General features: G+C 36.8%; 2 protein-coding genes across 2 annotated transcripts; one reads left to right on the forward strand and one right to left on the reverse strand.

Moving 5' to 3' along the window:
• Positions 1 to 19,480: 19,480 nt before the first annotated feature.
• LOC123533285 (uncharacterized) lies at positions 19,481 to 21,334 on the reverse strand. The gene has a single exon (XM_045314928.2). It carries the CDS (start codon positions 21,332 to 21,334, stop codon positions 19,481 to 19,483), a length of 1,854 nt encoding a protein of 617 aa, XP_045170863.2.
• Positions 21,335 to 25,008: 3,674 nt separating this feature from the next.
• Positions 25,009 to 25,794, forward strand: LOC128547551 (acetylcholine receptor non-alpha chain-like). Its single transcript, XM_053520535.1, has one exon. It carries the CDS (start codon positions 25,009 to 25,011, stop codon positions 25,792 to 25,794), a length of 786 nt encoding a protein of 261 aa, XP_053376510.1.

The raw sequence follows: 25,794 nt of genomic DNA on the forward strand, positions 1-25,794 counted from the left end.
ATAACTAATCCTTTGTAATAGTTCAGTAAGAAACATTTGCGCACGCGCGCACGTAGTAATGATAGTAACTTTTATTTCCTCAAATATCGGAGAGTATAACATATTTACAACAAAACGTTACATATTTACAGAAAAGCAGTTCGCAAGCATCTAAACTCGCGTATAATATAGATATAACAATGAAACTATACAGCATCACCCAAGGTCAAACTGAATTTAATAAGACATCATATGCCTCATGTTACAATCATTTGCAATCAGGTAGGATTTGTTATGTGCATAAATAGACTTAGTTACAAAATCAAGTTAAAGCGAAACCTTTATGTCTAATGTCAACCCCAACAATGATAGTTCAGAATATTTTTTCACCTAGTAGGCGAAATAGAAATACCAGAAACATTTGCGTTCTAAAGCTATCGTGAACTTAAATAATAAGATATGCATTATATACTGCGTGTACATTAAGATGCTGATAATTATCATTATTCACCAAAACACTATAAGCATGCAAGTTAGCATACTTTTAAAATTGTTATTGTACATTTCGGAAACTTGAATTGATTTTCTTCAATTTCAACAGCCATTTGTAACAAAAAGTCACATTACTCTAATGGTGTCAACTGTATAAATGTCAGGGTGGCATAAAATAACTTACTTTGAATAATAATAAAATAACGTTTTATGACAATCGTGGTTTTTACTGCAAAAGAACAGATTATGAAGCACTAAATCACTCGTATTACAGTCGCATTTTAGGCATTTTTGTGATGTATTTTTTTGATACATGGCGAGATATTAGGGTATAAACTTACAAAGGGGGAGGGGGGGGGGGTGAGGGCGGTAATCTAGTTTAACTCTTGGCAGTTCATGATGATAGGACTTTTGACAGAAGCACATTTCAGGATTCTAAAATTCTTAGTTCTTGAAACACAATGAAATAATTTACGATTCCATGTCCCTTAAGAAGGGAAGATACTGATCTAACATAAGTTCTATTGTTGAAGAATTCTATAGATATCTGAGATTGACGATCATAGTTCATAAAATGAGTCAGTCGGTTAAGCAAGGTAGGCATTCAACAACGGAGTCAGTTGTCCGAGAAACTCCATTTTCCGGAATCCAATAATGGTATCCTTTTTTATAGCTTACATTGTAATAGTAGTTGAGGTCCAAGCAGGAAAAGATTACATGGTTTTAAACAAAATCGATGAGATCTTTCCAAACGGCTAATGTCAGAAGCTGAAAGCGAGGTCCATAGTTAATAGCTCAAAGGGCCTTGGGTATGACGTTGGCCGTGTATATTGTCCTTGGTGTAATCGGGTTTAATCCTTGAGGACTGATCCCATTGTTAAGAACAGGACAGGTTCCCCTCAGTCTGTTGCAAGCATCAGTAGAGCAGTAGAGGCCTGTACTGGTTCTTCCCAGGAAAGACGGCTTCGTGTGTATCGGTGCTATACACCGGGCACGTTAAAGAGCCAGACTGTCTATTCGCAAAGAGCTTGGCCGGACACGTCTGTATCTAAAACGTTCTCTCTGTCTGTTCTGGGGCTTTATCTCACTCTGTCCCTCTGGTCAGATCGGTCTGAGTCTGTACTAGTAGAGGATGAATTTCGCGCCCTGCGTTTGCTATATGTAAAGCGCCTTTGAACGGGTTTATCATAAAAAGGGCGCTATATAAATACGGTATAATAATAATCATCATCAACTATGTATTTGGTTGTCAGAAATGAATCGGTTTTTATACCGAGCTTGACATAATTCGTCGTTTCTCGTAGTATTGTGTCTCCTAATTTGAACGTTCGTTGGCGGCATTAAATCTATCTCTCCAGCGTTTTGAATAGCTTTCACAAATTTCAAGCATCACATTAAGTCCTTTTGCAGAATAAGAAATTAAAATCTTATCACCAGCCACTGTTGGACAACTTGAACGCTAAGAGGGTTGTAGAATCGACATAATTTGAATAACATGCCTTCGTGCCAAATGGTGTGGAATGCCTTTTTTCCATCCAAGTACACGACGTACAGCGACGAATTAAACTCACGAGCATAATATGTAGATTCTTTGAGTATAAAGAAAGTCATTACACATGAGAAGTCATCATGAAAACCGCCTTGTTGGTTGTCAGTACGGTCAGTAATGTCACGATTTGATCTTGGGATCAACACTGACCTTTGGAATAACGGACGCCAGGGATATTGCACGATAATTATCTGGTTTGTTTTCGTTTGTTTCCACCTTCATGCAACGTCACAATTACACTTTTCTTCATAGATATTGGAACATACGTACACGTGAATATGTCCGCTTACGCAGGTGATAATATATCTCTAGCGTTAAATAAGATGTTCGTACTGCATCATATCGTGTCCGCTGGATTTACCTTTGGAACACTGATTAATGTTCCGGTTAAGTGTCCAATGAAGTCTGCAAAGTTTGTTTTATCACATTTTCAAAATTGTGATTATATGACTTGTCATCAATTTGTAAATACAACTTCATAAAGTTATCACGCCAGCCATAAGGTGTCTCTAACAAAATTGATGCCATCGCTGAGAGAAGTGCATTCCCTTTTCTTACGATTATTTACCATTTTCCAAAACTTACAAGAGTCTACTTCTGCAGCTTGATCAATTTCATTATCAAATTTAATTAACTACTCATTAAAACAACGTCTATGCATACGTGGAAAATCACGTTTAGCCTCCTTGTAATCAACGTAAAAACTGTCACGTCACGTGGTCTACCTTGACGACGCCACTCTTGCCTTATAACTAAGATGTGCGCTCGTTAGAGGTATTACGTGCGGACGCACTAACTAATGTAGAAAACATCCATGTTACCTTTGTGACAGTGTAACTTAAATTTGCCACTTAAATAAAATCAATTTGAATATAGTGTTGAAATGCCGTTGATTCTCCCGTAAAACATGTAACTGATCACATCTATTGCTACTTTCAGTTTCACTTTTGCATTAAACAGTTGAAGTTTTATGGAAGGCCGGTGCGCAATACTAACTGCCCGGCAAATGCTAAATGACAAATGAAAATGCTATTTTCCAAATGCTAAATGTAATAATAATACTGAATGTAAAAATAATGATAGCCATACGGTACTTGTAAAACGATAAACAAATGTTAACTGAGAAATGCGAAATGATAAATGCCAAATGCTAATTGCTAAGTGCTTGTATGAGTACATCCTTTAAATAGTCACTTGCCTTTTATGCATACTTTCGTTTCCATGAAAAATTTTTTTCTAAACATTCTTAGAGTAAAAAGCTTCGTTCCAATATTCGTATGGCCGGTAGAACATGTTTGTTTTAAATCAGTCTGGAAGAATATTACATGTTTTATTTGATTAAAAGTTGCATTCATTAACTGAAGAAATAGAAATCATTGATTCATAAGTTAAAGAATTTGACGATTAGCATTTATTATTTAGTTATAAACATCAGCTATTTGAAACCTATTAAGGGCATTTAGCATTTAGTAAATGGCGTAAAGCATTTGGTATGTAGCATTTAGCATTAAGTAATTGGCATTTAGCAATAAACATTTGGTATTTGGCAAATAGCATGGCGCACCGGCCTCCCATAAACATTCTCATAAAAACAAATTTAAGTTATCAGCCTCATGATAAAAACAAAACTCCCGCGTATTTGTTTCATGGTCGGTTGCTTAGAGAAGAGCGTGTTTTTCAGTTTGTTCTAAAGAAAAGTGCGTCTAAAATTGCGAAAAAGTGGAAATTCAATATGAATGAGCGCGACCTGGTGTTAAGCTGACTTTTCCTGACTTTTTCTTTTAATTTTAGTAACTTTATTTTCCAATCAAAATTTCAGCTTCACACCAGGTCCAGCTCGCAGACATATAGTCAAATCACGTGTGAAAACGGTTAAAATTGTGGACCTTGCTCTGCGATGATTTTTTTTATTTTCTAAGACATAGTTTTGACACTTATGACCTTAAATTTTTTTTTAAAAGATCAACTATCGAGTTTTCATTTTCTAAGCATTTAGAGGGCCATTTCTTATGTCTTATCAAATTTTTACTAGGAAGGATTTACAGATTTGGACTTCAAAAAGCACAGGTTGAAATTAATCAGTGTGCTCATGGTTTGCATGAATAAAGATTATTTGTGAGTTTGAGTCATTTTTCACAAGTGTGTGAAGTTGGCGAGAAGTTCGACATTCGACATTAAACATAGGATTAGAGAACAACATTGGACAAGTTGGCGAGGAGTTAAACATTCAACATTGGACATTCGATTTAAGAACGACATTGGACTTTCGAACCGAGAACGACATTTAATATTTGAAACCAGAACGACACCGGACATTTATTCAAGAACAATATTAGGCATTCGATTTTAGAACGACATTTGACATTCGCACCTAGAACGATATTGGTCATTCGTACCCAAAACGACACTGAACATTCGATAATTGAACGACATTGGACATTCGATTTCTGAACGACATTTGACATTGGACATTCGATGCAAAAACGACATTAGACATCCGAACCCAGAACGACATCGGATATTCGAACCCAGAACGACATTAGACATTCGAACCCAGAATGGAATAAGACATTCGATACCAAAACGACATTGGACATTCGAACCCATAACGACATTGGACATCCGAATCCGAAACGACATTGGACATTCGAAGCGAAAACGACATTGTACATTAAATTTTAATTTCAGAACGATATTAGACATTCGAACCCAGAACGACATTGAACAATCGTACCAAAACGACATCGGAAATTTGATACCAGAACGACATTGGACATTAGATTTCTGAACGACACTAGACATTCGATGACAGAACGACATTGGATATTCGAAGCGAAAACGACACTGGACATTCGAACCCAGAACGACATTGGATATTCGAACCCAGAACGACATTCGACATTCGAACCAAAAACGGAATTGGGCATTCGATACCAGACCGACATTGGATATTCGAATCCGAAACGATATCGGAAATTCGAACCCAAAACGATACTGGACATCCGAATCCAAAACGGCATTGGACATTCGATACCAGATCGACATCGGACATTCGAATCCAGAACGAAATTGGACACTCGAACCCAAAACGACATTAAACATTTGATTTCGGAACGGCATTGGACATTTGAACCCAGAACGACATTGAACATTCGAATCCAGAACGACATTGGACATTGGATACCAGAACGACATTTGACATTCGATTTCAGAACGACATTGGACATCCGAGCCTAGAATGACATTAAACATTCGTACCAAAAACGGCATTGAATGTTTGATACCAGAACGACATTGGACATTCGATTTTAGAATGACACTAGAAATTCGATGACAGAATGACATTGGACATTAGGACCCAAAATGACATTGGACATTCGAACCCAGAACGGCATTGGACATTCGATAATGATAAAGCCCCCGTTTCATGCGCATGTGCCAGTGTCAGTGACTATCATATTTACCGCGACCTTGATCGACTTAGGTAGATGTAGTTCAACTCCATTTTAAAGATAGAACATCCATGTCAGATCACGCTACTGGGGTGGTGTTGTATCCCTTAGCACCGATTCCTGAAGGTCAGTTAGTCCCCGTGAAAGTGTCGAAACAATTTTTAATGATTCAAAAAGAAACAGGGATTTCTTGGTTAGTGTTCTCCCAATTGTCAGACCGTTCTGAATGGTGTGAAAGAACACATGGATCGCTGGGGCAGAGCTTTCTCCATTGGCATCGATTCCTGAAAGTCTGCGACTCCGGAAAGTACTAAAGACCATTCTAAATGTTTGAAAAAGGAGCAATGAGGGACGATGTTTTCTCCCTTGGCATCATTTCCTGAAAGTCTACGTGACCTCCTGAAAGTGTTACAGGCCATTCTAAATGGATGGAAATGATATAGAGGCTAATGGAATGGTGTTATCTCCATTGTCACCAGTTCCTGGGAGTCTGCGAGTATTCCTGAAAGTGTCACAGACTCTTGATTTTCAAAGAAACAGGAACTACTTGGTTAATGTTATCTTTCCAGGCACTAATTCCTGAAAGCCTGCGAGTCCTCCTGAAAGTGTCACAAACCGTTTAAATGATTGAAAAAGAAACAAGGACTATTGGGACGATGTTTTCTCCCTTGGCACCGGTTCCTGAAAGTATGCGAGTCCTCCTGAAAGTGTCAAAGGCCGTTTAGAAGATTAAAAAATGAACAAGGACTATTGGGACGATGTTTTCTCCCTTGACACCGGTTCCTGAAAGTATGCGAATCCTCCTGAAAGTGTCAAAGACCGTTCTTAATTGGTTGGAATGATACAGAGGTTACTGGGACGGTGTCAAGGGGAGAATTTTTTTAAAGGTTTTCCCTATACAACTATACGTAAAAAGCCATAACAAATATTTCATTGAATGGAAGGTTATCAAGGCATTTTGTACACAAGATATTACTTACAAAAATGTGTCAATTTTATAATGAATAAGCATAAAAATGTGACTATGCGTTATATCTTTAGCAATGAAATGGTTCCTATCTCCAAGGTGACTAGAGCCCTTTTCACATGCTCAATGTTTGCAACTTAATATAATAAGTATCTACCTTTAGCAAATGTTGTCGTTATTGGTGATCTCAGGTGTAACAATTATCTGAACATTTTATTTGTTTAAATGGAAAAAAATAACAACAACAAAAAATACAATTTTTGGTAATTTTGAGGACTATAAGAAATTATTTTCGCAGTTTTTATCATGTTTTTTGTAGATGACTTTAACACATATTTTGTTTGATGGTTACAAGCAGAAGCAGAGTGTTGGTAATGTAACAAAAAATATTAGTAGTTAAGGTAACACGAACGTAGTGTAAACTATTGTGGCACCAGTAAAGTTAAGATTTTTTTACGCAACTTCCAACGATAATTGGATTCTTCCGTGCAATTATTTTGTGACGAAAATGTTTCTTTTTATTATGTCAGACATACAATTATTGGCTCTGACATTTTAGAAACATTTTTTGCAAGAAAACAAAGTGATTGAGTCACTAATCGTATTTGATTTACGTTTATGTTGAAGATATATATGTAATTAACAGGGCGCCTAAAAAATGAATATCTTTAGAAAAGTATACAGTACATGATAACAGAAATGTCATTTGAAATGTGGTGAAATAAGTTTTCATGAACCCACGAAACTAGTTACTTTTAGACTTTAAATCCAAGTAATGACATATCATGTGAATGTTAAATTACAGTGTATATAATTCATGTCAAATATAAGTTATTAAAATATTGTTATGACGTCACTCCTTTGTACTCGCAGGACTGTAATTAACTGCGGCCTGGAGGCCGAGGCCGCAGGTATATTGGAATGCAACAAGTAGTGTAGCACATGGGGACTGTGTGATTTCACGGGACTTTTTACCGATATGCGATTGGCTTATCGCATTTATAGAACGCCGTTTTTGCAATAAAGCTGGCACTGTATATGATATATAGAAAAATATTTGTGACCTGAATTCCTCATTCATTATTTCATATAATTTATTCAAACTTTCATCAATGATCAATATTGATACCTAGTTGTGCATAAAGGACTATTAATTGCTCTTTAGTTTCCTGGATTATGGTCCTGTGTTGTCTTGCTCTATATGTCAACGAATTCCAGGTGAAGTCATGAATCACATTTGTGATAGCTCTAGAAAAGTATTTCAATAGTCAAGGAATGTGAGTTGAGCTTAAAGTTATGTTATACATGAAAGGGAATATAGTTATTATTGCTCAAAACAATAACTTTCAGAATTAAGAAATACATATTTCATAGATCTACCTGTTAATCATGTAGAATGGAGTAATATTTCCTATATTAAAGCGTAATTGTATAATAAAAAAAACAAGCACGATATTCACCCATAAGTTTCTGTTTTAGGGGGAGGTCAAACATACATTAATAACAATTTCTGGTCTGTATAACTTCTGGCCGCAGGAAATCTTTCGACTTGTTTTAATACTGGACTTTTTTCAATGGCACTAAGTACAGTATTTTCCACGTGGAGTCCAATATTTGACGCGCTTCGGACAATACAGTATTTTACATATTGGATCGTTTTCGTCTTATGCCCAATACATATAACTTTTTGTAATATTAATATTAATGTTTAATGTTTCTTTTAAAAGCAATGTCTTGTTTGTCATTTTTCCCTATATAAAAAGATAAAACGTATAACGTATACCGGTTTTCAATAACATAAATTAAATGTTGTATGATACCATAAGTAGTTATTAATCTTTTATTTCCGATGTCATTTGAGGTAAACACAGAACTACAGGCAAATTAAACAGGACATCAGTATTTAATCATTTTAACATATTGTCAAACATACGAAAGGCACATGCCAAGTTCAAAATAAACACCAGCATTTAAAGGTATTTAGTTTAACTTTGAACTATATGTTCAAAATTAAGAGGAATTCTTGCTATCACTTTGGATTTGGCTTAACCTAAAATGTGCATACTTATATTGAAACAACACTAACATCATTAGCCTAGATTTAAATGATACAGTTAACAATTGCAAAATGATATATTCATTGCCTAATGTCGGTTCAAATGTCACTTGAGGCGTTGAATTCTTCATTTGGGAAGCCATCCAGCGGGCTAACGGAAGGTCGGTGGCTCTAATCAGGTTCCCGCCCGAAAAGAGGTAATGCTCGGATGGAGGGGCACCTGGGGTCTTCCTCCACCTTCCATCCGAAGGTGGTAAGTCGCAATATGGCCTATAACTGTGTCTTAATCGTTAATTCCCCCACCACAAAGAAAAAATCCTTTTCGGGAAACAGTCCATAGATGTTTCCTACTTCCCGAGCGGAAAGTTAAAGGAAGCAAAATCACAGTCTGTTACTTGTTTTTTTTTTCTTCAAAAAATCCATTGCATAAATATGTACATCGTTAATGGGGATTTTGCTTGCCGTTCAAGTTTCCGTTCGAGAAATAGAGGAAAAACATGGATTGTTTCACGAGCAGAAAGTTTCTTCTATTGCTAGTAAAGTTAGTATTTTGATAATAACCCGCGCTCTTGCGCTTTTCAGGTTGATCAGCTCAATATCAATCCTGTCGAAACAAAGGAGAAATGTGGTAAATATGACATCTGCCATGGGTTCTACTTTACATTTAATCTGTCGTATTCATACCATATGTGGACTTTCGTCGACCATTCACGCTAGACGAGAAACCCTATTCAATGCTTGACTGAATATGCTGTGAATTCTGTAAATATTCATTAAAAACTTCAACCTACAACCCGAGGAAGTGTCTAGCAATTCTTTAACATTTTCGAATTAGCGATTGTAAGATAAGAATATTTCCAAATCTTTTTTTCCAAATCTATGCTTTACAGTTTAGCATTTGGCAAAATCAATGATTTTCAACTTTGTTTATTCATTATCCCTGATTTTCATATTGTATTTCAACTTTTCTAATCAGCGATTGTAAGATTAGAATATTTTTAATTCCGCTGGTCAGTTGTTTTTCCAAATCAATGTTTGACAGCTTAGTATTTTGCAAAATCATGCAAAATCAAAGCTTGTAAGCTTTGTATTTCTTCTTAATCATTGTTTTTAAAAAGAGTTTTTCAATTTTCTTCAAATGATCTTGGAGTAGTTACACTGTTCACTATATATTTTGTATGAAAATAAAAAAGCGTTTATTTACATATGAACAATATTGGCGTAATGATATCAAGGATAACCCTTTACACTAGATTGCATGCGTAATCTTAAGTCATTTGCAAAACAAACATTGGCAAAATTGCGTCATTCGAGAAATGTTTTCGAATTTGATGCTACAATTTCAAAAGGAACAGTCAATTATAGCTAAAACATCGACCTCCGGAACTAAAGGTTTTAAGTGCTATTTACGATCTAAAATAATGTATTATGATTACCTCCATATTTTAGGAAATCAGATTCAAAAGGTCCTAACTTGAACAAAAGAAAAGCATATATGTGTCTCTGTTAATCATGGTTGTGGAAATTTCATTACGGTCATGTGCCCTGGCGATTACCAAAAGATGATCTTCAGCTGGATGCAAGGAGCTACATTCAGTAATAAGGTTCGCGGCCAATGTATTCATGGCCCTCTGTAACCTAGACATGACAGATTGTGGCTTTCGTATGTCTTAATGTTTTTTTACAAGCAACATTTTCATTATTGTTATTATTTATTATGACTTATATTTGTTAAAATTAACACTGCCTAATTCTACGAATAATCCAGAAATGACGTTTCCAGAGACGGACCGAATAAAACTGTAGTATGCAGAATATACAAGACGTAAACACCGACAGAAGGCAAATGCGAAATGTTCTTCATATTAGACATTTGCAGATTGAGACGAAGTGGACTGCGGATACCTAGAACGATCGATATTTCAAGCAGGTCTTCTCAACATAATTTAGTAATATTATGTGCGGTACGAAAAACATTCCCAAAATGGTGATAAGGTCTGGCTCATTATGCCACCACCTTGCAGAGAAAGTATAGATTTATCTTTGTAAGTCCGGCCGTCCGTCAGTGCGTCCACCTGACTCTCAGAGAAAACTGTGTTTCACATATCTCCAAAAGTATTTGACATAGAGTCATTACACTTTACTTTTCAAAACGTTCTTCAACATTAAACGTTGTGCATCTGACAAATGATCAAAGTGAGCTAGTGTGAGCGCACTTAATCCGCTGCTGTCTTTCGTCATTGTCCAACGTAAATAATTTTGCTTTGGACACTCAAGAGATTACAATTCTAGTCATATAGTGTTGCGACTTTGTCAGAATCTTGACAAAATATTGGATGAGTTTAACATAATGTCTTTGTTTTAAATTACAGATAACGCAACATTTTATTTGATCTAGACGTCATGAAGACAAACATTTTGACAAAATCTCACATAGATTGAGAAGACAATATTGCCTTTGTAGTGCTAAGAATGATTTAACCTTGTAGCTATGTAACCAAGATAATCGAATTTAAGCTTGACCATGATTTTATAAAAAACAACTTTTTACACGTTTTTTATATAGATAGATAGGCAATATGCCCCGAAAACACAAAGAATGTTTTTCTACGGTGCGACCTTATGGTCTAGTTTTACATTCAAGATAACCCTATTTAAATGTGTTCTACAATTTATAAAGAGAAATACTCTAAGTTGCGTAAGTAAATATTGTATATAGTGTATATAGTGTTAGAATGTTTACATACCGATCTACCTCTTACCGCTGGATGACCAAGTTTCAAACTTAACTTATACTTGATTAAGACCAAAGTTATGACTATAATTTATATCCACATGTCAATAATTTAATCTCTAGAGCGTTTACAAGGTTTTTCTATTATTTATCATATTCCGGTTTCAAAGTTAATCTATATTTGATTTCGTAAGATTCCGTAGAAAATATTGCATGTATAAAGTGTCAACACTGTTTTTTTTCTTTCTATTATAAAACTTCGTGACCCTACCTGTTTTTAATCCCAGATAATCAAGTTTGAGACAAGGTCTGTATTTTATAAAGAGACATTGTGAACAACGGACGACGGCAGACGAAGACAGACAACTAACACGGTGCTACCACTACCACTACCACTTAGTGCTCAGATATGCTAAAACATCGGATGCGCAACTCCTAGTGTTACTTAATATTCCGCTCGTTTAATACTATTGGCGATATGTGTAACACAAATTTTCACGTGCGTGAAATTAGCCAGAGCAGCCAGAGTAGCCAGAACTCAGCCAGAGTTTAGCCGGAGTAGCCAGAATTTAACCAGAGTTCAGCCAGAGTTTAGCCAGAGTAGCCAGAGTTCAGCCAAAGTAGCCAGAGAAGTCAGAACTCTGGTTAATCTGGCTAGCCAGAGTAGCCATAGTTCACCCAGAGTAGCCAGAGTTCAGCCAGAGTAGCCATAAGTCTGGTTACTCTGGCTGGCCAGAGTAGCCAGAGTTCAGCCAGAGTAGCCAGAACTCTGGTTACTTTGGCTGGCCAGAGTAGCCAGAGTTTCTATATTAGGAAATCTAATAATTGAGCCGTGCCATGAGAAAACAAACATAGTGGCTTTGCGACCAGCATGGATCCAGACCAGCCTGCGCATCTGCGCAGTCTGGTCAGGATCTATGCTGGTCGCTTTTAAAGCGTATTGGACTTGGAGAAACTGCAGGCTGGTTTAGATCCATTCTGGTCTCAGACCCACTATGTTGGTTTTCTCATGGCGCGACTCATATGTCATTTCTATCTAAATAGCATGTTTTAAACTGAATTTCAAGTTAATAACTGTTTTCAAGAGGCTATTTAGAGTAGCCAGAGTAGCCAGAACTCTGGTCACTATGGCTGGCCAGAGTAGCCAGAGTTTAGCCAGAGTAGCCAGAACTCTGGTTACTCTGGCTAGCCAGATTAGCCAGAGTTCAGCCAGAGTAGCCAGAATTCTGGTTGCTCTTGCTGGCCAGAATAGTCAGAGTTCAGCCAGAGTAGCCAGAAATCTGGTTACTCTGGCTGGCCAGAGTAGCCGAGTAACCAGGATCTCAATTGCTCTGGCTACTTTGGCTAGCCAGAACAGCCAGAATTTCCGAGATGTCCATTGGTTCTAGCTACCCTAGCTGGCAAGCCAGAATAGCCAGAGAAAATACTGTAATACCTATTGCAAAATGACCCTTTTGGTACTCTCAGGTTTGATTTTTAGTGTTTTATATGTACCAAGTTTATCATCGTACCAGCGTGCATCGCGGTTTAGTATTAAATAAAAAGTCACGATTGTCCAAACGGAACGCCGTACATAACAGTGTGAAAATGGTGAAAAGTCAATTTACATTACTGAACAAAATTGACAGGTAAGACTAAGTCAGATTAAATGATATTTAATAGTTACCATTATATATTGAATGACCCTCATACACTATACTTGGATTTTTTTAGCTCATGTCACTGTGTGGCAAGGTGGGGTTTTGTGATCAACTTTTGTGTTGTCTATCAGATAGAGTCAGGCTCTTTGACTGAACTCAGTACTTATTCCATTTTATATTGTAAAACCTTAAAATCTTCTCAAGTATCACAAGACCCAGAGCTTAGATATTTTGCAAGAAGCATTGGCAAGTACATCTCTTTCAAAATTGTTCATATCATGGACTCCGGGGTCATATTGGATCTGCCTTGGGGCTTTAAGTTTCACATAGAGTAATATATTAAATCCTATAAAATATTCTTATTTTCCTTTAGGCCCAGACTATATATATTTTGTATGTAGCATGGCCTAGTGAATGCCTCTCTTAAAATTGAGCAAATCATGTCCTCCTGATGTCAAATTTGCCCCCGCTTGTGCTAATGAGCTTGCAAAGTCTTACAGGAAAATCTTTTAAAATCTTCTCAAAAGAATTGCAATCACAAGAGTTAAGATATTTTACATGTTCAAATCAATACCCCAGAGTCAAAATGGTTCCTACTTAAGTTTTATATAGAAAAAAAACATGATATACTTACATCGCAAAAATCTTTTTCAGAGCCACAAGGGTAAGAGCTGAAATATTTTGCATGTAAATTAGCAAAATTTATAATAGAGTTCTTTCAAACTTCATTGAATCACCACCCCAGGGCAATATTAGTCTCTCTCTGTGGATTATTAATATACTTCTAATCTAATACAATGAATATAAGTTTAAAATTTCCAGAATGCCAGAATTTAGAGTTAACAATTACAAATTGTGAATTTTTACTATGACTGTCATAACCCACAATGTCCAGGTAAGCGATTCAGGACCTTATTCAGGACTATATGGGTCCTCTTGTTTATATTGATATCTTAAACAATTGCAGTGAATTCCATATAACTTTGAGTATAAAAATAAACAATATTTATTTGAAGGCTTCTGGTTTTTTATTTATTTAACTTCAGTGTTTCCCTTGAATTTGTACCAAATAAATTAACTTGAAGACATAATATAAAGAAATTGGAGAATGAATTTTTTATACTTATTAACAGCAACCAATTCCTGAAATTGGCATTTTAAAGTTGTGGAAGTTGACGAAATGTTGACATGTGAACACATACACTTAAAGCGGCTTAATAACGGTATTTCATCTAAACCCTTGGAAAAAGGTAGGTACCTGTGACATGCCAATCAAAATGCAAAATGCCATTCAAAAATTGATTGTGGTCACCTTATGCCGTCAGACAATCAACATTCCATGTTGTATTAGCTCGGTATTACTTGTGTATGTGTATGAAACGATACTCACTGTGTTCGGATTAAACAGTTATAGGACTGCTAACTGATAAGTAAGACAATTCTTTGAAGTCCGTTTGACGAATCACTTGATACATGAAACACTAAAAAAACCTGAGGGTACAAAAAAGGGTCAGTTCGCAACATGTTAAAGCTCTGGCTACTCTGGCAGAAGTCCGTTTTATGAATCACTTGATACATAAAACACAAAAAAAATCAACCCTGAGAGAACCAAAATAGTCAACAATCTTCTCACACCTTTCCAATACAGATTCCGTTCCAAACATAGCTGTGAGGCTCAACTATTATCCTTTACACAAGAAACTTTTGACAATCTCCAATCTTGAAACAAACAGGTCTCATTGTAATGGATTTCTCGAAAGCTTTCGACAAGATCGATCATCAACTCCTTCTCTATAAAATCGTAAAACTTTGTGTCTACAGAATCTCTCTATCCTGGATTCAATCTTTCCTTAGTAACCGTTCTCAGTCTGTAGTAGTTGAAGGCCCACACTCTTTACCGGTCTATCAGGGGGTTCCTCAAGGTTCAGTGTTGGGTCCTTGTCTCTTCCTTTATTTTATCAATGACCTTCCTGACTGTGTTAAAGGTAGAATACTCTTATTTGCCGATGACACTATCATATACCTCAACATAGACTCGTTAATAGACTCTTACAAAGTTCAAGATGATTTGACAAAATTAGAAGAATGGGAACGTAATTGGTCTATGGAATTCAATCCTGATAAATGCGAAGTAATAGGAATTTCAAAAAAAAAAAAAAAAAAAAAAAAGAGAAAAAATATCATCTTTCCATATAAATTACTTAATAAAGAACTAAAAACTACAGGAAATGCTAAACATCTTGGGATTACTATTTTAGTGATGTCTTAACTTGGAAACACATATTGAAATTACATCTTCAAAAGCTAGTAACACTCTCAGATTTATAAAACAATATGTACAATGTAATAACAATAATATTAAAGAAACTGCCTAAAAACATACGTTCGCCAACAATTAGAATACTGTAACACCATATTGCATCAACTGCAGAAAAAACTTAGTATATGAGATTATTATCATTATTATATCATCATCATCATCATCATCATCATTTAAATTATTATTATTATTATTATTATTATTATTATTATTATTATTATTAATCCAGATTTGTTGAGCGCCCATTTAATATAAAATATATGTTCAAAGGGCGCTTAACAATTAAACATGTGACATATCGCAGATATGTAGGAAAATCACAAAAACATGGCATATGCAATATTAAAACTAAAACTGAATGATTTGATTAATGGTTATTTGTACAACATTATTCGGGATGCATGTGTGGCAACGTTAAATGTCGCAACGCCGCCAAATGTCACAACCGCCGTTAAATGTCGCAAGGTTGACGTTAAATGTCGCAACCACCGCTAAATGTCGCAAAATCGTCTGCGCTAAATGTCGCACCTTTAACGTTAAATGTCGCAAAAATTTGCCCACCGTTATATGTCGCAACACCAACGCTAAATGTCGCACTTCCTATTTGAAACTATGACTATCTTTGTGTATATTTACTTTTTTGAGGGAAGAAAAATTAACAGGTTTATGTAATACAAATAATTATCTTAATGATAAGTGCTGTTACGTATTGGCCGTAGATCGCTCACCTGAGTTCCACGCATTGCTTGAACAGTCACGCAAGAAAAATATTTGTGAAATTATTTTGTAACAGGGCCAGTGTTTTAGCACAGAAATATTCTGAGGTTTCTTCTAACTAAATACGATTTGGTAATAGTGTTGTATGTTTGTGGGGGTTGGGTATGGGTGGGGAACGGGGTAAATAACCACACAGAAATCTAAGACACAAACACACAGCACCAAGACAATTAATAGAAAATATAAATGTTTACATTTTTGAAGGGGGTGGGTGGGGGGAGAGAGGGGTTATGTGTGGGTAGGCGGAAAAGTAGGATAATGAGGGGAATGAGACTAAACCAAAGAATTATAAGAGACTAAAAGTAAAATAATATCAAAATTCTCGCTTTACCTGAAAGAATGTACAGAGGGCCACATAGGATCTTTCTCCGCCATTGAAGCTTGATAGTTACCTTATGACTTTAAATGTAAACCTCCAAACAAAGAAATAAAACCCATGGCTGATTAATAGAAAATCTTCGTTTTCTACAGCTGGTACAAAACACAGTCTTCATGTCACGTAGTTGAACATCCTGTTGTGTAACAGGCCTGGATTGTTGCCTGAGCCGATTCCCCCCACCCCAAACCCCACCCTTGTTGGCTTACTAGTGACTTATACTCATCAAAGTTGCAGCCAACTATTTTGGAAATAATATTTTCTCAAAATGTAGACCCAAAACACCCCAGAGGCGAACATTTTATACTTATATTTCAAAATTCCCCAGGAGGAAGAACCCTTGACCCCTTAAAATGGGGGGGGGGGGGTACCCCTCCAGTACCTTAAAAGTAAGAAAAAAATGCACCAGAGGCAACCATTTTATACCTGTTTTTCAAACTTTCCCGGGGAGAGACCCTGAGCCCTCGAAAATGACAGGGATAACCCTTCCCATACACCGAAATTTTGAACAAAAAATGCAATAAAAGTCCAGCATTCCATACTTGTATTTCAAAATTGTCAATGGGAAAAGACCTAACCACCTAAAATAAGGGGAGTGCCCCTCTAGTACGTACCTAAAAATTAGACAAAAATGCACCACAGGCCAACATTTCATACCTGTATATAAAAAACTTTCCCACAAATACGGACAGAGGAAATAAAATCTGAAAAGTAGATCCCTCGAAAGCACCGAAAACAAGGCAAACAGTGAAAATTGCAGACTCGGTTTGATTGAGTCTGTTCATGAGCAGTAATGGAAAATGCAACACTGCCCACGCCCCCTAGCACCGGCTTAAGCAGTATTCAATCTTCAAATCTAAATGAACCCCTACCTACCGCACCTCGCGGTGACGCTTTTGTTTTAAACTGGTGCCCGCCCCCGCACCCCCCCCCCCACCATCAACAATTTCTGGCCCCCGGCCTGTTGTGTAACGAAATTCAGGTCGACTAAAGACATGCGATACAACGCGCGACAATACGGTGCGCGAGCTTAATGTCTCATGAGCTAAACAAGACTCTATAGAATTACATAGTTCAGACCTGAAATAAATCTAGTACTGTGGCGAGTACCACGTTAGTGCTCAAACCTTTAGATATGAAATATATAACGTATGTATGGTGCGGAACCACTGAAAAGCAAACGTGCAGATTAGAGTGAAAGGTCAATTCAGCCCTTCCCAAATCAAGCATGCATTACCCAGTCTTATCTCTAAGTTGTAAAGACTGTTTAACTTACCATATTTTCCTGTGCGACATATAGCGTTGGTGTTGCGACATATAACGGTGGGCAAATTTTTGCGGCATTTAACGTTACAGGTGCGACATTTAGCGGCAGACGATTTTGCGACATTTAGTGGTGATTGCGACATTTAACGTCAACCTCGCGACATTTAACGATGGTTGCGACATTTAGCGGCGTGGCGACATTTAACGTTGCCACAGCATGTATTTTTCTAGTGTCTGCCATTTAAGTTTCGAGCATTGATGTTACGCTGCTTTGGTATGAGTAACCAGAGCATGTTAAAATCCTAATAAAGTCTTGTTACTCTGGCTGAACTCTGCCTACTCTGGCTGAACTCTGCCTACTCTGGCCAGCCAGAGTAACTAGAGTTATGGCTACTATGGCTACTATAAATAGCCAATTGAAAATAGTTATTAACTTGAAATTCAGTTTTAAACATGCTATTTAGAAAGAAATAACATATTAAGTTTCAAGGTCGCATTCAGCTAAGACTGAAAATGTTTTGCCAACACAGGACCTGGTTAGTCTGGCTACTCTGGCTGACCAGAGTAGCCAGAACATGTTAAAACCCTAGAAACTCTGGCTACTGTGGCCAGCCAGAGTAACCAGAGCTACTTTAATTAACCACTTGAAAATAGTTATTAACTTGAAATTCAGTTTTAAATATGCTATTTACATAGAAATGACATACATGTATTAAGTTTCATAATCAAACTCAGCTAAGACTGAAAATATTTTGCGAACACGGGACCTGATTACTCTGGCTACTCTGGCTGACAAGAGTAGTCAGAACATGTTAAAATCCTAGAATCTCTGGCTACTCTGGCTGAACTCTGGCTGCTTTGTTAGAAACAGCCAGAGTAACCAGAGCAAATGATATCCTGGTGACTCGGGCTACTGTGGCTACTTTGGCTGACCAGAGTAGCCAGAACATGTTAAAAATCTAGAAACTCTGCTTACTCTGGTTGAATTCTGGCTACTCTGGCCAGCCAGAGTAACCAGAGTTCTGGATACTGGATGAACTCTGACAACTCTTGCTGAACTCTGGCTACTCTGGCCAGCCAGAGTAACCAGAGTTACGACTTCTCTGGCTGAACTCTGTCTACTCTGGCCAGCCAGAGTAGCCAGAGTTATGACTTCTCTGGCTGAACTTTGGCTACTCTGGCTAGCCAGAGTAACCAGAGTTCTGACTTCTCTGGCTACTCTGGCTAAACTCTGGCTGAACTCTGGCTACTCTCGCTAAACTCTGGCTGAACTCAGGCTACTCTGGCTGCTCTGGCTAATTTCACGCACACCGAAGCGGCTGCAAAATAGTTTGTATTTCATTGTGTTGTTGTTACGCGTTGTGTTTTCATCGTGCTGAATAGGTTTTCACCTTGAACATGAGACCACTGCATGTCATGTGAGTATTAGGTTATCTCAACAAATTTGTTTAAATTGTAGATCATAAATAACTACAAATGAAGTTTGAACAGAAGTCAAATGAGTATACAAGTTGTCATCTTAAAATTGTACAAGGAATTTTGTGAAACACACTGATATTTCAAGAAATGATAAAAAGATCTACAAAATGCCCCACATGTTATCAGAGATACGAATGATAAATTGAACTGAACACTTTGAAACCATTGCTATTTCATGTTTATATTTATACAAATATATTTTTGTAACTTGTGTTACATTTCTACATAATGTTACATTTCTACATAAATGTTTACTGTATTAAAACATTGTAATTTTACATTTCACATTCAAACTACACAATAACATTTTTAGGCCTCCAGCTAGACTCGTAGAACTGTCAAAGAGATCGAATGAGGTTTCGACTGCTAATGTCATCCCCGCGAAAACAACCTTTAACAATTTTTGATTGCCTTTATGTTAAAGCATTTGATAGCATTCCCGTTTTTCATTCCTACATAAAGTGTGTTTCTTTTCGTGCAATATGCAACACTGACTGGTCTGTTAATTTCATGTCTGTCGAGAAGTATCAGTTCTTTCTTCAAATCAGAAGACAACCGGTGAATATTATTCGACTGTCGTCCACATACGTAAACTGATCCATTTCCGTCCACTGCCATATGTAATGGGTTCTTCAGTTGATCATCCTTGTAGATGGCCTTGATCTTTCCGTCAAATGTCATGCATGTTACTGTATTAGCGGTGCGGTCGGATATATACACAGTGGAATGTTTTGCGTTTAATGTTAAAAAGAGGGGAGAAATTAATGAAATTCCTCCATCTGATGGTGTAAAAAGACGTTTTATAACATCCCCTTTGAAGGTTATAACTCTTATTTCTGTAGGGTCAATGAAAGATACAAAGAAATGTTCTCCGTTGCAAGCTATGCCATAGCATTTTCCTCTTACGCTTAAGCCATTAGAGTGTTGTAACTCCATGTTTTCGGCAGAAAAGGTGATAAACAGAATATAGCTAACATCCGGGAATGTGACTGCAATTTGATCAGTTGTAATTTTTGTAATTTCCCATGGATTCGAAGACAGACTTAAAACATTTGCAGGTGTACTTTCAGTCAAATCTTTGAAAACAAAAAGCTGTGGATGCTTATAATTTGCAACTAATAGTTTATTTTCACTGAGTACGCATAAACTTGAAAATGTACTGGCTTCGGACTTTTCTCCCAATGGTAGTTTTAAACTTGTATTTGGGTTGATAATGGCTACCTTCATATCTGTTGATTTGACAATTTTATTAAAGGTATGCAAACCCTGTGTCAAACGAGTAGGTTCTAATGGCAAAGAAACGTCCTCGGATTGAATTTCATAGTCACTAGTTGCATTTTTAGAAATTAAAGATGTTATCTTTTGTTGGCATTTTGCAACGTCTGTTTGCATATTTTTTGTTGTTACAAAAAGACTGCTTTTCTGACCAATTTTCTGTTTCAGCACGAGACTATATCTAAACGATTTTAAATCATCTTTTATTTCCTTACATTCTTCATACAGGTCATCTAACTTTGCTTGATCAGCTTCTACATACTTTTCTATTTCAAATTCCACTGTTTTCACTCCTTCACTAAGTTTTCTATCAAATATTCTATTCTGCTCAGCTAGCCATTCCATTTTTTCTTGCCTTTCTTTTCTAAGCTTTGCAATAGTCTCATTCATTTTTCTGTCAAACATATTAATAACATCTTCTGTTTTTCTCCGGAAATTCTTTTTCTTTTCAACAATTTCCTGCTGAAGTTTTGATTTTTCGTCATTTCCTTGGCAAAGAACTTTCGAAACGTTTTGGTCAATTTGCATTTTTGTTTCATCTAACATCGTGGACATGTTATCAATCTTTTCCAATAAACCAGTCAGTTCAGTGTTGACGTCAAGAGTGTTGCCATGTATAAGGGAGGGAATATGACCCAGATTGCAAGTTGTATGTTCTTCTTCTTTGCATTTAGTACAAGCAAATTTATCACATTTTTGACAGTAAAATTTGATCACCTTATTTTGATGACTGTCACATTTGTCGAGACAGAAATCCTGAGGCATGGTGTATCTATCCTCTTGTGTGTGACCGGGCAGGTATCTTTTATGGTACACCATACACATATCACACATGTATTCTAGACAGTCTACACAAAATCCACCAGCGGTCGCGTACACACCATGGTTATCACACTGCTCGCAAAACATTTCATGAACTTCATCAGAATCATAAGTTATGTTTTCATCGTTAGAAGTATTTACACATGCCATCTTCTTCTTAACACTTGTAATAACTGTCAAGGCGATTTGAAACAAGTGTGAAAAATAATCCTCTACACATTAAGAGCTTTTTATCTAGTATCAAGCAGGACGTGAAGTAAACGAAAAATGTAGGTTATCTTGGGCTAGCCTGTCGACTGATAACGAACAGTCTAGATGAAACGGCATGTATAACATTATGTTTTAATGTAATTATTCTACGCGTCTATCCTAGCGATTTTGTCTGAAACCGCTCGCCCAGTTTCAAATTATCTTCAGAGTATTGTCTCTTAAGGCACACTCTACCGAATCCCCTCAAATTATACTGTTCAGATAAAGAAACTATTAATGCGGGGGAATAGTTTTCCTTCTGCGTGTATACAGAAACCTTGAAAATGTCCTTCACTGTGTTATGTTAAAGGAGTATGTGAGGGAATAACCTGACAGATAGAATATTATATTGATATGAACTATACAGCCTTTCGCCGTACAAAACATTCAAAGAAGTTTGTCATGGAATCTTTTACAACGTTATCCTAAATTTGTTTACAGTAAGACTCGTACTTACTGCGCTTTAACTGACTTATTCACAAGTATGTAAAGAAAAAATAGTTCAAAATTTTCTTTTCAACATTAGAATTTTGTTCTTGGAGTCCCAAATTTGATCCCTAATTTCAAATGTATTTATTGACACTCATATATCTTTTGTTATTTCTGATGTCTTTAACAGTCATTTTATGTTTTCTGCAGGACTAAATTTCTGTGCGGAAGGATTAAAATGTACGCCAGACCGGACAGCCATCATGATGACAGAGGTATAATGAAAATGTGGACAGTGATTGAAAAATTGACGTATAGCAAAAACTATTCATCGTTGTTGACAGTTGTTTCCTTGCAGTATTAAGTTTTAAAAATACAGAGCTGTTATTGACGTAATTTTGTTGTGAAAAGAACAAATGAATGTGTTTGTTTTTTAGTAAAAATTCTATTTCACGTAATCACTGTGCATTATTTTTCACAATTGTAGTAAACAATCTATATAAAGACCATGTTTTGAGGATGTCAAAAAGAGGTCATCCTTTGCATGTAGTCATTGTAAAAAGATTGAACTGGACAAATTGTGTCTGGTCTTTGTTCACATGGTTTCTTGTTTAACATGATTGTTGTTGTTAGTAAGTTTTCATCTAGCAATATCTAAATGAGAATGTGTCAACGGTCTTTGTTTCTTCTTCCCACCATTGTTCAAAGATTTCATTCTGTGCAACAGTAAACCAGCTTTTCCAGTCTCCAATTTGACCTGAAATAGTCATACATGACCTTAAATAAACAGTTAAATACAACAGCGCCTCAGTAGCTAAATAAAAAGACAATGCTAAACCTATGATAAGTATTGAAAAGTATATGGCATAAAACAAAACCATCGCAAAGAAGCGCCGCTTTCGTCAACATAAAAACACAACCATTAATAAAAAACTTGCGGATTTTCTTTTTTCGTAGGAAGGCAAAAAATACTTTACACATTCCATAAACAGGGTATATTTTAAGCAAAAAACCCCATTAAATTGTATGCAAATTTACAATATCAAACATAACACAACTAAAGATACGAACTAATATCAGTTTGAAAATAGGCACGCCCCCTTAAAAATATTAGTCGCCAGAATATAAAGACGGTCATCCTTATCTTTGTGTATATTTACTTTTTTGAGGGAAGAAAAATTAACAGGTTTATGTAATACAAATAATTATCTTAATGATAAGTGCTGTTACGTATAGAAACAAAAGGGCCTTGCTGGCCCTAGATCGCTCACCTGAGTTCCACGCATTGCTTGAACAGTCACGCAAGAAAAATATTTGTGAAATTATTTTGTAACAGGGCCAGTGTTTTAGCACAGAAATATTCTGAGGTTTCTTCTAACTAAATAAAATTTGGTAATAGTGTTGTATGTTTGTGGGGGTTGGGTATGGGTGGGGAACGGGGTAAATAACCACACAGAAATCTAAGACACAAACACACAGCACCAAGACAATTAATAGAAAATATAAATGTTTACATTTTTGAAGGGGGTGGGTGGGGGGGGGAGAGAGGGGGTTATGTGTGGGTAGGCGGAAAAGTAGGATAATGAGGGGAATGAGACTAAACCAAAGAATTTTAAGAGACTAAAAGTAAAATAATATCAAAATTCCCGCTTTACCTGAAAGAATGTACAGAGGGCCACATAGGATCTTTCTCCGCCATTGAAGCTTGATAGTTACCTTATGACTTTAAATGTAAACCTCCAAACAAAGAAATAAAACCCATGGCTGATTAATAGAAAATCTTCGTTTTCTACAGCTGGTACAAAACACAGTCTTCATGTCACGTAGTTGAACATCCTGTTGTGTAACAGGCCTGGATTGTTGCCTGAGCCGATTCCCCCCACCCCAAACCCCACCCTTGTTGGCTTACTAGTGACTTATATCATCAAAGTTGCAGCCAACTATTTTGGAAATAATATTTTCTCAAAATGTAGACCCAAAACACCCCAGAGGCGAACATTTTATACTTATATTTCAAAATTCCCCAGGAGGAAGAACCCTTGACCCCTTAAAATTGGGGGCGGGGAGGGGGGAGTACCACTCCAGTACCTTGAAATAAAGAATAAAATGCACCAGAGGCAACCATTTTATACCTGTTTTTCAAACTTTCCCGGGGAGAGACCCTGAGCCCTCGAAAATGACAGGGATAACCCTTCCCATACACCGAAATTTTGAACAAAAAATGCAATAAAAGTCCAGCATTCCATACTTCAAAATTGTCAATGGGAAAAGACCCTAACCACCTAAAATAAGGGGAGTGCCCCTCTAGTACGTACCTAAAAATTAGACAAAAATGCACCACAGGCCAACATTTCATACCTGTATATAAAAAACTTTCCCACAAATACGGACAGAGGAAATAAAATCTGAAAAGTAGATCCCTCGAAAGCACCGAAAACAAGGCAAACAGTGAAAATTGCAGACTCGGTTTGATTGAGTCTGTTCATGAGCAGTAATGGAAAATGCAACACTGCCCACGCCCCCTAGCACCGGCTTAAGCAGTATTCAATCTTCAAATCTAAATGAACCCCTACCTACCGCACCTCGCCGGTGACGCTTTTGTTTTAAACTGGTGCCCGCCCCCCCCCCCCCCCCCCCCCCACCATCAACAATTTCTGGTCCCCGGCCTGTTGTGTAACGAAATTCAGGTCGACTAAAGACATGCGATACAACGCGCGACAATACGGTGCGCGAGCTTAATGTCTCATGAGCTAAACAAGACTCTATAGAATTACATAGTTCAGACCTGAAATAAATCTAGTACTGTGGCGAGTACCACGTTAGTGCTCAAACCTTTAGATATGAAATATATAACGTATGTATGGTGCGGAACCACTGAAAAGCAAACGTGCAGATTAGAGTGAAAGGTCAATTCAGCCCTTCCCAAATCAAGCATGCATTACCCAGTCTTATCTCTAAGTTGTAAAGACTGTTTAACTTACCTTATTTTCCTGTGCGACATATAGCGTTGGTGTTGCGACATATAGGAACTGTAGGAATAAAGTACTGCGTGAATGTTCATAGTCACTGCATGTTAAAAATTTATTTGTCTTTGTAAGTACGAAATAAACAATTTGAAGAAGAAACTGCAGATACGTCATGGACAAATGTATGTTTCTGATAGTTACATTATTGCAATGTTGCGTAGAGACGATAAGTATGAACTTGTCGGAATCAATCCTGCTAAAGGAATTGTTTTCGGACTGCAAGCTTTAAGCAGCTTGCAAAAGAAACCGGATTTGACGGTTTTCTCAGAAAGTTGCGAGTGGGATCTTATAGGAAGTGACGTCAAACTAATCAAAGAAACATATGGTACCGATGTCTGGGATCATGTGTATTTCATATTAGAATTGCAACGTAAACCGCTATATCACGTTATGAATGTTATCATTCCAGTTTTGTGTATCTCTATTTTGAATATTGTGTCATTTCTACTTCCATCAGAAAGCGGTGAAAGGGTAACATTTTCCATTTCAATATTTCTCACTCTTGCTGTATTCCTTACCACTGTTAATAGTTCAATGCCTGAATCGTCTGACGAAGTCCCCTCTTTTAGTGTCTACCTAGGTCTGCAACTTGTTGGAAGTGCTTTTAACATCATATTCACAATTATCTCGTTAAAATTCTTTCACCGCGAAAAAAGCTGTGCTGTGCCGGGACTACTGAAGATTTTGGTCAAAGCTTGCTGTGTCCAAACTAGAAATGATCCGCCCAACGAGAATGCTATGACTTTCTTCAACGATTTGACCAACGAACGAGTGAAAGACTGTAACGATTGTCAACCTGTGACATGGAAAATGGCGGCAAGAGCAACTGACAGATTGTGTCTTATATCTGCAATTTGCTGGCACGTTATTCTTACAGCAGGCCTGATAATCAGCGTCAAATATTAG

Source organism: Mercenaria mercenaria, chromosome 12 (genome assembly GCF_021730395.1).
Source record: "Mercenaria mercenaria strain notata chromosome 12, MADL_Memer_1, whole genome shotgun sequence".
Classification (NCBI taxonomy): domain Eukaryota; kingdom Metazoa; phylum Mollusca; class Bivalvia; order Venerida; family Veneridae; genus Mercenaria; species Mercenaria mercenaria.